This window comes from Pundamilia nyererei, unplaced genomic scaffold (assembly GCF_000239375.1).
Source record: "Pundamilia nyererei isolate P.nyererei 1_Seehausen unplaced genomic scaffold, PunNye1.0 scaffold00304, whole genome shotgun sequence".
Taxonomy (NCBI): domain Eukaryota; kingdom Metazoa; phylum Chordata; class Actinopteri; order Cichliformes; family Cichlidae; genus Pundamilia; species Pundamilia nyererei.
Window position 1 is genome coordinate 490,562 of NW_005187705.1, and position 11,950 is coordinate 502,511.

At 43.0% G+C, this 11,950-nt stretch overlaps 2 protein-coding genes across 4 annotated transcripts in view; one reads left to right on the forward strand and one right to left on the reverse strand.

Moving 5' to 3' along the window:
• Positions 1–870: 870 nt before the first annotated feature.
• rbmx2 (RNA binding motif protein X-linked 2) lies at positions 871–5,439 on the reverse strand. The gene is made up of 6 exons (XM_005751243.2): positions 5,345–5,439; positions 4,390–4,505; positions 3,343–3,394; positions 3,141–3,270; positions 1,664–1,847; positions 871–1,576 (listed from the first exon to the last, which is right to left on the reverse strand). The coding sequence occupies exons 1-6, from the start codon at positions 5,347–5,349 to the stop codon at positions 1,167–1,169; spliced, it is 897 nt and encodes a 298-aa protein (XP_005751300.1). The 5' UTR covers positions 5,350–5,439; the 3' UTR covers positions 871–1,166.
• A 218-nt stretch (positions 5,440–5,657) lies between these two features.
• The window catches only part of ap4m1 (adaptor related protein complex 4 subunit mu 1), a 20,660-nt gene continuing 14,367 nt past the window's right edge, over positions 5,658–11,950 (forward strand). The window contains exons 1-10 of one of the 3 annotated variants that reach the window (XM_005751246.2): positions 5,658–5,959; positions 6,450–6,511; positions 6,724–6,809; positions 7,209–7,315; positions 7,439–7,535; positions 8,626–8,736; positions 9,969–10,046; positions 10,534–10,596; positions 10,782–10,848; positions 11,812–11,865. In XM_005751246.2, the coding sequence (XP_005751303.1) occupies positions 6,454–6,511; positions 6,724–6,809; positions 7,209–7,315; positions 7,439–7,535; positions 8,626–8,736; positions 9,969–10,046; positions 10,534–10,596; positions 10,782–10,848; positions 11,812–11,865 (721 nt within the window). In that variant the 5' untranslated portion in view covers positions 5,658–5,959; positions 6,450–6,453. The remainder of the gene's footprint in view (positions 5,960–6,449; positions 6,512–6,723; positions 6,810–7,208; positions 7,316–7,438; positions 7,536–8,625; positions 8,737–9,968; positions 10,047–10,533; positions 10,597–10,781; positions 10,849–11,811; positions 11,866–11,950) is intronic. The other 2 variants (XM_005751244.2, XM_005751245.2) reach the window with 2 other exon arrangements.

Genomic DNA, 11,950 nt, shown 5'->3' on the forward strand with positions numbered 1-11,950 from the left:
TTGATGGTTTGGAGGAAGTAATTATTGAAGTTAACTCAGAAAGATCAACTGTTATGAAAGTATTGTAATATCAGTGGCATTGGATTTGATATTTTCTCTAATGGTTAAAATGTTACTTTACTAGTTAATGTTAAAGGAATAGTTGGCTCAACAGCATTTTTGTCAGCCTGGAGACGAACCTGATGTTCTTTTCATCAATCACTGATGAAAAGAACATCAAGATATTGGAGCTTTACAGAGGCCCGTTTTGTTGAAGAGCAAGTTCTACCAGGGACTCACGTACTTGTGATCTGAGGCATTTGTTTTCAGAGGACCCAGTATCCAGAGTCCTTGCACAGAAGATGTAAAATTATTAACATGATCAATCTCTTTGCGAGTTCAGGTAGCTGCTCTGAGCTGTGGTGGTACACAGCAACAAGAAATCCTTTGACTTAGTGACAGCACTTTCAGAAAGTCGTCTGCTGTGATGACGTATGTTACCCACTGCTGTGGAATCCATTATTGTAGATTTTAATGTTATTAAGAAATAAATGAGGGCTTCAGGGATTATTATTAAATGATGTTCAGTTTCTATGGCACAAATGCCAGAACAGAGCTCATTACTGTAGTATCTCTACATTAAAATATGTGCTTTGAGGTGACTGTTGGTGCTGCATCAATAAACTAATCGATCTAATAGATTAAATGTACTGTTGATGTTATTTTCTGCATTTACACGAATGTTTAAATCTGCCATTGAAATTCTTTTTCTGAGCAAAGCACAAAATCACAGAAGTCTTTTTCATTTATGCGACTCTTTCCAAATGTAAACAAACTGAGGCATCATCGTGATGTCACCAGGACGGGCTTAAAATGAGTTCATGCCAAAACTAGAAACATTGATTTATTGTAAAACAAACATCCACGTTTTGTCAGACAGACGTGTGGACTTTTCACGTAAAGTTTAAACAGAAGCTGAACTTCAGACTCGCTGTGGTGCGATGAGCCAGCAGTGACACCAGTGCTGGGCTGAATGTTTCAGAGCTCACACAGGAGCCAGAAGCATTTTCATTTAGGAATAATGCATAAAAGTAAACGAAATATCAAATCTAAGAATGGACTAAAACATATTCATCTGTGTTGATTTCAGCTTGGATTTAAACATGTCTGTCTCCCATGTTCTTCTTCTACCTCCTCCTGTCATCGTCTCTGTCTCTCTCCCTTCGCCTGTCATCTCTGTCCCGATCTGCGTCTCTTCTTCTTTCTCTTTCCGTCTCTCGTCTTCTATCATTATCTCTGCTTCTGTCATTCTCCCTCTCGTGACCCCTCTTCTTTTCTTCCTCTCTCTGCCGATCTGCGTCTCTCCTCCTCCTCTCCTCCTCTTCCTCCCCTCTCAGTCTCTCGTTGTGTCTCGCTGTCTGTCCATTCGGTTGTCCTCCTGGCTTTGGCGGCGGCCCTCTCTGGTTGTATTTGTCGTACCCGGCGTCCTCTTTCTCCTCTTTGACTCTGACTGAAACAGGAGGTGGTGATGAAGAAGAGGCTCTGCTCTTCCTGTCCTTCTTCTTCTCCTTCTTCTTTTTCTTCTTCTCTTTCTTGTCTGAAACAGAGAGCGCAGAATGAAGATAAATAAAAATCCACCTCATCTTGTGTCAGGCGGGTTTCACACGACAGGATGTGACCTCACCTTTCTTGGGCTTCTTCACAGGTACGGCGTACTGCTCGTCATCCTCAGAGGAGGGGGAAGACTCGCCGACTTTGGGAGCGCAGCCCTCCTCCCTCAGATGCTTGGTCACGTCGTCGATGTCCTCGCCGTCTTTGGGGGGTCGGTAGTCTTTGACGTGGTCAACACGAATCGTGCGACCTTTGATCTGACAGCACAAACCAACAGTCAGAGATCAACTCTCACTGGAACCTTTAAAGTCCTGAAGTCAATCGAACAACCAGCGAGCGCGTCACAAACAGCTGATAGTTTACGTACATTAACTCCAGCTTCACACGTTGAATATTTGCAGACTCACACTTGACAACAACATTAACAGGAATTAAAATTCATCGTTCAGTCTCTGAGCCAGAGCTGAGACTGGCCTTTACTAACGGCCTTCATATGAGTATTTAAATAAGTCTGTCATCTGCTGCCTCACATCCATGTAGGAAAATGAGGTTCATGATTGTTTCTCTAGTCTGACATCATGATCTGGCTTCTTTTAATAGAAAAATCAAAGTAAAAACACTCCCAGGAAAAAGGTTTTCTGTCAACACAGGAGCTCCAACCCTCTGGATGTTTCCGTTTTCTGATAATTTGCTGGAAAAAAAAGAAAAAAAAAAAAACTGCCTTCTGGGTCATGTGACCATGTGGAATAGATGTCGGCTCACAACAAGCTCGAGGACATGAACGTTTAAATCTACATGAGTCAGGTGGCGTATCCTGTAGCCACGACTCCTTCAGGGCCATTAAAACAACATTAGTGTTCACCTGCTCCTCATCATAGTTCGGACAGACCACGCTGATGACACAACTTTACATCCGAAATTTTACAATTTCTTAAGAAACATGGATCATCATCTCTGCAGCTGTTCCCTGTAAAACTCTAGTAAAGTGAGTAAAAGGGATGAAGCACAAAAAGGCCCCGCGTGCCCGATACCCTCGAAAAACCTTCAGGATCTAAAGTCGTTCTGTCAGTGTGATTATGGTGCTACAAGGTCAGGCTGTGCAGCGAGTTTCTAGGACGTCCTGATAATAATGAATCACAGTCGTCCAGCCTGGAAGTAATAAATGCAGGAACTAGTTTTTCAGCGTCACTCTGAGACAGGATATTTCTAACTTTAGAGATGTTGCACAAATGGAAGAACGCAGTCTTACATATTTGTTTAATATGTGCATTGAAGGACATGTCCTGGTCAAACATGACTCCAGCATTTCTTAAATCATTAAACTGTAGTTGAACTTTATTTGTGTCATCTGGTGGCTGGATAAATACAGCTGGGTATCATCTGCATATCAGTGAAAGCAGATGTAGTGTTTTCCCGTCTAACACAAACAGTATCATTAGACACACAGGACTCTGTGGACCTCCATGACTGACTTCTGTGTCAACAGGAACAAACTGCGACCTACGAGTCAGACGAGATTCAGAGCAGCGCAGCAGAGTGTGTCCTTTCACCTTAATGCTGTTGAAGTTGTCGACGGCCAACACGGTGCTCCTCTGGTCCTCATAGCAGATAAAACAGAAACCTTTGGACTTTCCGGTCTTCTTGTCACGCACGAGGTTGATGTTGACGATCTCTCCATACCTGACAGGACAAAGTCAATCTTGGTGCTCCCCATCTGTCAGTAGTGTAGTTAAGAAATGATGAGGTACTTACTGAGAGAAGACACAGATCAGGTCTCCTTCAGTCAGCTCGTATGGAAACCCTCCTGCAGAACATCCAAAACGCTGCTTATTCATTCTCCAAAAACCTTTCATTACTTCATCACTAATGTCAGCAACATAAACACTGCAACAACACAAAACATCCAGCAGATGCACACAAAGCAACACTGCTGTTTCCAGTATAAACACCTTTATTAAAGCTGAAGATACCATGGTGGGTAATGATTCAGAGCGTTTCATGTAAAAGGAATATTTCCAAAAAGCCAAGTCTTCATCAAACCCCTTCTCCAGAGGTGTGACTATGAAACAGCATTTGTGGTTTTTAAACTAGCTTCACTTTGGTGTTACAAAAGTGGTTCATTATTACCACCTCAGTAACTTATGCTTATGACGCACAGCTAACCTGCTCCAGAGCGCGTGATGTTCAAGATTATAGGTCAGCTGGTAGGAACTCACCATCACCTGACCAATCAGATCTCTGAACAGCAGCTTCACCATCGCTGGAATCACTCAGAGTACAGATTTTAAGGCGGTCTGAGGGTTTTTGTATTCGATTTTAAGTGGGAATTTTCCACACAGACTACACGATCTGAGATGTCTCATGGATCTTCCAGATTGAGTGAAGTCATTTTCCAGAGATCTGATTGGTCCGTAGGGACTATTTTTTGATACCCGTCGATCATTTATCTGGAACAAATGAAATATCAGTCTATGAAAAACCTCTTAAGCTCACTAATACATGACACGTGGAGCTTAAGCCGATCAAAAAGTTTGTGCTGCAGAGACAGAAACTTTGAAGCAGAAATGACAACCAATGGGAGCACAGGACATCCCTGACTGACCAATGACCTTGGCAGACTGGTGACCACCTGTCAGCCAAGAGGCAAAGGATGGTGAATGATTGAGTCATGTGAGGATGTGGCTTCTAAAGAAAAGCCTTTGCTTCCTCCCAGATTACATTTTCCCCTCAACTTTAAACTAATGATTATTTTCATTATCTGCTCATCTGTGGATTATTCAGTTTGTCACGCAGTCTCACCAACAAAGACCCAGGCGCTGTCTTTGTACTCGCTGTGCCAGGAAACGGACTCGTTGACCCCGAGGCTGGCTTCACGCTCGTTCAGCTCGTTTATCAGCTTTACCTTCGTTAGAGGACTGAAAACAGAGAGAAAACAAAGTGTTTCCTTTTCAGAATCCTGGTTCATAATCTGTAATTAATATGTGACAGTCATCTGCTTTCATCTCGTACAACCCAGCGTTTAAGTTTTATTTCTGCAAGGCTAAATTTGAGGATTTGGAGAAGAAACATGAGCTTAATCATATGAGTTTATAATAAAAAGGCAAAAATATAAAAAGACATAAGCCATAAACAGTAAAATATAAAAGAAATGTAATTTAAACCTAAACATAAGGCACAAACAGAACTGATTTTAAGACCACTGATTCCAGATATGTGGAGCGCAATGACGTCTGTTTCTACAGACCAAACTCCATTCAGATTATGACTGATTTAAAGCCCCGTGAACACACTGACAGGAACGCAACACGGGTGTTTGTGCTCTGTGAAGCTCTGATTCGTTTTTATTTTAGTGAGCTAACACACATCCCGCAACGGTAAAGAAAATCGCCTATCGCCAAAACAGGAGGCGATGATCACCTCTTCAAACTCTGGTCCAAGCTTCATTTTATGCTATTTTACTGAATGCCGAATTGAAATAAGGCTCCTGTAATTGTATAATAACCGCAGAAAGTGTGTCTGATTATTTTATGGGGAAAAGTTGGTGGAAAATAAACATAAAATCTCAGGTTTTCTGAATGGATTCTGGGAGACGAGATTGTACATGAAGAAGTACTCAAACAATCTTCATGCTGGCGCTTTTGGTAGCGAATAGTCATTTTCGAATGGCTATAATCATTACCGAATAGTTGTCATTGATCAGTAAACGATAAAAAAAAACTTAAATTAAACGCTTAATAAGAAAATAATTACTTACTTCATGATCGACTATACGGTTTGTACATCAACGCTGTGCTGAAAAGGGCTAATCTCAGGCAGAAACAACTTCCGTTTGAATTTCCGCCTCTGCTAGTGCTGCCCCCTGCTGTTAGGATGTCTTTAAAACGAGCTACATTTACACGGCTAAATGTCTAAACTGTCATTAGTGTGAGTGACACTAATTGATATTGATAGAAAGACGATGTAGCTATAAAGGCTATTTATGGGGTTACATTTCTAAATATTTTAACTTAAATTATCCTCCCGCACTGCTGGCGGCGCTGTGCGCTAATTGCGAGGTGATGACGCGGTTTGTAAACACTAACCTGTCAACTGAGATGCTCTTGTGGTGTGTGTGTGTGTGTGAACTACCCGGATAGCCGGGATCTAGCTTACAAACGAACTTTTTTAAATTTAAATTTCACCTTTTAACATCTTATTTTTGCCGTTTTGAGTTAATAAATGCTGGGTTAGCTCACTCGAATTCCCAGTTACGATCAGTAAATTAGCTTTCCTTGCCAGTCATGGCTTCCTAGGGATAAAAAAAGGTTAAAAGAAACCTTTTTACTTTTTTATTTATTTTTACATCTGTTTCCCCGGAGGCCATCTGTGGGTGAGTAAATCAGTAACTGCTATTAACCTCAGCTTTACAAAATGAGCGTGAAAAGCTCATTTCCGCATGCTAATGGCTTTAGACTGAGGTCGCTTACAGTTTCCGTCATTTTAAAATATTCTTTCACTTCTTCTAGCACATGCACGCATTAAAATCACATTTAAGGGTTTCTCGGATTATTTTGGTTCTAAAATCAAATTCGGCATAAGAATCATTAGAGCTGATTAAGGACGAAATATTTTATTGTCACCTGGGTGTTTGCATGAGGAGCTCTGAGCCTGAGGAAATCAAATCGTGGCCTCAGGTACTTAAAGTCTCCTCTTTAAAAAAACAACTTTTTCCTGATTGTACTCGATTTTATCTCTTTTCAGTGTTTTTATTTAGTTACCGAGTTCTGTCACTTCATGCCTTTTTTGTTTGCAACATAATGAATTCATATAAGTAAATAAAGACGATTATTATTTTCTCATTTCTCCTGTGTGTCTCTCAGCAGGATGATCTCTCAGGTCTTCATCTTGTCCTCGAAGGGGGACCATCTCATTTATAAAGACTGTATCCTTCTGTTCCCACAGCTGGAAACAGCTCAGGACAAATGAAAGCTGTATGAATAACTGTATTAGTCCCCCATTAAGTAAACTTGAATTGTAAATATATTTCGGCAGTGCCGGACCTCCATACTGTCGGCTGTATGGGGACAATTCTGAATCTGAAGATGTGCTTTATTTATTTTGTGTGTAAACATCAACCTTGACCTGACCCACCAGTCCGTGGAGGAGCTGGTAACGACATTGTCAGTATTTTCTACGAGAAGGTCACGGCGCTGACCGGAGACCAGCCTCCGGTCGTCATGGTAAATACATTATGGCTTCTTTTTATTGAGACACGCATACCTGCTGATTAATGCTCAGGACCATCCAAACACACAAAGTGGAGCTCAGACTTTTTGAAGGGTTTGTTAGAACAGTTAACCTGACAGCAGTTAGATTATTGGTCCGTGTGAGTGACTCGGACTCCACATGATGTTCTGGTGTCTGTTTTGGTTCATTTTATGTGTTTCCATGACGTGGTCAGCGTTCCAGCAACATCTGCTCTCTGTCCGGACTTTGTCCAGTCAGCTCATAATTAAAAACATTTAAACCAACAATGAGCAGCTTGTTCTCAGATTTCAGAAGAAGGAGTCATTATGTTTGGTTATAATGCCAGTTGTTTTCTCCTCATGTCTGGTTAAACATCTTTTGTTTTCCTGCAGAATCATAAGGATATTTACTTCGTCCACATCAGGCAGGGAGGACTGTACTGGGTCGCCACGACCACGGCGGGCTCCTCGCCGTTCACCATTACCGAGTTTCTCAACAGGTATGAGGTCATCCGTAAGCTGACTGCTTGTGTTTGAGGATGGCTGTGACCTCAGACAGTTTGAGGCTCTGCACCTGATGGTGTTACAGCTCCTGAGCTGACGGAGCATGCTCTTTGTTGCAGGTTAGCAGCTCTGGTTAAAGATTACTGCGGCAGCCTATCAGAGAAGTCGGTGCAGATGAACTTCGCCCTCATCTACGAGCTGCTGGACGAGATCGTGGTGAGTCTCTGTGCTGCCACCCTTTTGGCTACAGGTGGTGCTGTAAAGTTTTAATATATGTAAAGAAGGACGTAGCCTCAAACCTGCACTCTTACAGATATCCACCTGGGGAAGACTCTGGTCTGATTGTGAAGAAGTCTTTGTGAAAATGAACGTATCGCACGTTTTCTGTGACCTCTGTTAATGCTTCACTGATGAGTTCATGATCTCATTAATTTCCCATGGATTTTCTTCCAATTATCCAAAGTCGTTTTTCACATCGGACAAACTTATATGAACCTTTTCCCGTTGGTGTGGAAGCAGGTTTACAGCGAAGAGGTAAAAACATGAGCTGTGGGTGGAGCAGCACGTTTTCCTCTTCTGTAGTGCAGATTTAGCACCTCCTGCTCCGTCTCTCTTAGAGGGAAACAAGCATTTAGGCTGCGCTCACTCTGCAGGTCTTGATGCTCAATTCAGATGTTTTTGTCTGCTCGTTCACACTACAAATAAAATGCCACAGCAAACGCGCTCTAGTGTGAACGCTCAAAGCGCCGCATGCGCAAAAGAAGACGTCACACACAACGCGCTCTGTTTAGACCCAGAGCAACAGCATGTGTGACTGATGGCCTTAATATAAAGACTTTACGTTTCACGATTTTTGCTTTAAGTTATTTAGTTATTTACATAATAATGTGAATAAGCTAATAATGATCCTTGTTGCTGTTTCAGAGGATCAGAATCTGCAGATTATACAGAACAAATAAAATGTTCACGTTGTCTTCCCAACAGTTTCACTGACATCTACACCGGATGGCCAGGAAGCGTTCGCGATGTCTTCTCGGGCGCTGATAATTGGCGTCTGTCTTGTGTCAGTGACGTAAAAGACGGATTTAATGCGACCTGACCATCAAACAGCAGTCGCTTTATAAAACATCAGATATGTATCGATTCAGGACCACATACGAAAGTGACCCAGATCGGATTTGAAAATATCGATTTGTGTCGTTCACACTGTCACCATGATGGGATAGATGTGAACGCAGCTTTAGTCACATTTTCGTTTGATGAACCTCTGCTCGTGTAAACACCGTCCTCTCCTTCTGTCTGTCAGGACTACGGTTACATCCAGACGACTTCCTCTGACGTCCTGAAGAACTTCATCCAGACCGAAGCCGTCACCTCCAGGCCGTTCAGCCTGTTTGACCTCAGCAATGTCGGCCTGGTACGGTAGCACCGCCTCGCTTGCTTGCTTTGTTTTCTTGACATTAGCTTCGAGGGGAACCGCAGCCATCTGTCCTCAGGAGGCATCAAAGTCACATTTTTGTTTTCAGATCATTCAAGGTGATTTGGCCCAGAGGAATAACAACTGTCATAGCAACAGGATTAAAAACAGGAGTTTCGGCTGAATCAGGTGTTCAGGACGTTTGCTTCACAGTCAGAGGCTTTGGGCTTTTTTTCTAAGGCAGCAGAAAACAAACATGTGAGCCGAGGTCCGTTCGTGCTTTGTAAATCTGTCCTTAGACACACGGATGGATGTAATTTCCTCCGGCTGTCTGGTCTTAATGAGGCTCTGGCTGAACTGCAGACGATGTTAGAGTCGTCTAACCTGCCGAAGAAAATAATCTGAGCCATGTTTTTAAGGTCGGTCTTCTTGGTTCCATAATGTCTCGACACAACTGCCTGTTTTGTTTTCTTCCTCCAAATTTTGAGGCTTTAAGGACGGATTACTCTGTCAGCGCTGGGCTCCTCCTCAAATCTGTGACCTTAAGTCCGTGCACCCAGGGCTGGACGTTACAGGAAGACGGGTTTGACCTCCTCAGTGCACGACTCTTATTAGCTCTGCTGCTGAATACAAGTTTTTCTTGTTGTTTTATGTTTCTGAGCACTCCTGGTTTCCCATCAGCCCCTGTGTCTGGCTTTTGTTAAACATCCAGGGAACGCGTCTGTGCCGATAGTAAAGAGTCCCAGGAGAAATGTTTGGCTGGTCAAACTGGGCTGTAAAAGTTAATTATGTCTTGTCTTCAGTCTGTTTGACTGTTAGCTGCTCTGTGAGTTAGTAAGGTTGTGCTCGTCTGCCTCAAGAAGGCAAGTTTGATTTATCGTCTTCACCTTTATTTTAGAAAAGAGAGTTTATTTGAGAGCAGGAGCATCACATCACCAAGGTTTACTGAGCAGTGGCAGCAGCGATGATCAGACACCAGGAGAAACTGAGGGTATTTGGGGTGGAGGCGGGTTGCAAAGCAGCTGGCAGACAGGCCCGCTGTAAAGTTTACTGTTTTAGGGGAAACACTTGTCTGTTTTTGCCTTTGAGAGCTAACTGTGCTGGAACAAAGACCTCAGAGCCTTCGTGGAGCTTTAATGGATTTTTATTTTTAGTGTTCATTCTGCAGTCAGCTGACAGTCTGCATTCACCGCGTTGTTTACCTTGTTTTTCTTTGTTTGCTGTGGTTGCAGTTTGGAGCAGAGACGCAGCAAAGCAAAGTGGCTCCAAGCTCTGCAGCCACCAGACCAATCCAGTCCAGCAGAGAGCAGGTAAAACCCGCACACCTGTGGGAGGGGACGCCGACAGCCTGACAGACGAGTGAAGAACAAGCTGCTCTCGTTTCAAGTCTGTGGATGATCTGTGGGCTCGTTGCCCTGGAGTGGGCTTTTATCTTTTAGATAAACAAGCCTCAAAAAATGAAGGCGATCTATATTCATATACATGTTTTTGTTTCTGGTGTAAAAATGTTGATATTCTTTCATTTTGCCAAAAAGATGAGCTGATTAGTTTAAGACGAAGGTTAAATCAACATTCAGAACGCCTAAAGCCGAGATATGAGTTAGTAAAAGTTCAGTTAGGTCCGTTTTTATGGGAACGGATTGGCTCCGTTCCCAAACAGCAGGTTTGGAGGTTTGAAACTGACTGTCAGATTTCAGTAAATAGTCTGGTCCCAGCTGGACTGAAAACTTCCTGGAAAAAAACAGAACTTTTCATGTCCTGGCTTCTGATCATCTGGTCTGTGTGTGTGTTTTCCAGGGAGGGAAGAGCGAGATATTTGTGGACGTGATTGAGAGGATGACGGTCGTCATCGGCTCCAACGTGAGTAACATCAGCGTGAGAAGAACAGTCACACCCGAAAAGCTTAAAAATGGCCAGAAGTGTTTGTGGTGCAGTTTCAGACTCAGGAATGTGTTAGTGTCAAAAACATTTCATTACAAAAGATTTCTGAGGTGAATCAACCAAAACAGAGAACTTTGTGCAGAGCTGTTGGGTTTGTGCTGCAGGGACTTCTGATGAAGGCAGATGTGGAGGGCGAGATCAGAGTGAAGTGCTACATGCCGAGCTGCTCAGGTGAGACAGCTCAAAAAGAGGTTCAGCGAGCCACCAGGTGGTGTGTATGGAGGGTTCAGTCAGCTGGTCCCGTCCACTCAGACACATCTGACAACGGATGTGTCTGAGTGGATGCACTGACACTGTGGATTTCCAAGGATCAGCAGTGGTAAAGAAAAGATGAAGCATCGTATGTCCTCCAGTGAGTTGGAGGATTTAAAGTCAGTTGATGCTCGCCGTCGACTCAGTTCCTGGCGACCGATTTTACTCGTTTGAACGAGAGGAAACAATCAGTCTTCAGTTTTGCTGAGATGTGAAGTCGTACCAGCAACTTCCCATCAAACAGAGAAACGCACAGCCAATCAAACACAGCTGTCATTAAGGTTGATGATGTCATAGGTGGCGCACGCAGCAGCCAGTCCAATGAGAAAAGGCTGCGTCTCGTTTATTCTGACTGGTGTTGATGCACTTTTTGTTGTTGTGTTTATTATTATTATAATGTGAACAAACTGAGCCAATAAAGGTAAACGTTGAACTTTGAGCACAGGTCAGGTTTCCTCAGTCGCAGCTAATCGTCACACTGAGCAGCAGTAAAGACATCACAGCATGACAGCAACGACAACACTGCTAACTTAACCTGAACGTGAACAGTCCAGGTTCATGTTCTCGTCCAGCAGAACCGCGACCCAGTCAGGAACCATGTGCTTCATGAATGCTGCTGCTCGATCCCTACACAGAAGTTCGACTCCCCCCCAGTATCCTCTAAAGAGAAGTTTTTGTTTATTTCCTTCTTTAGCTCTCCTCATATCTGAATTAAACTAATCCAGCAGCACCGAGTGAACCAGTACAACAAAAATGTGCATTACAATATCAAAATAAACGTCTTATACGTTAATGCTTGTGATTTGTTTCTTTGTCTCTAAAATCTGAAGCGATGTCATCTTCTCGTCTCAGTTTGGTGTGTCTGTGCCGTCTCTTTAACAGAGATGCGAATCGGACTGAACGAAGAGTTCAGCATCGGCAAGTCTCAGCTCAGAGGTAAAAACGCACAATCACATCGCAGCCTTTCATTACTTTATTGTATTTATGTTATGTTGTCATCACAGAGTAAATAGAATAGAAT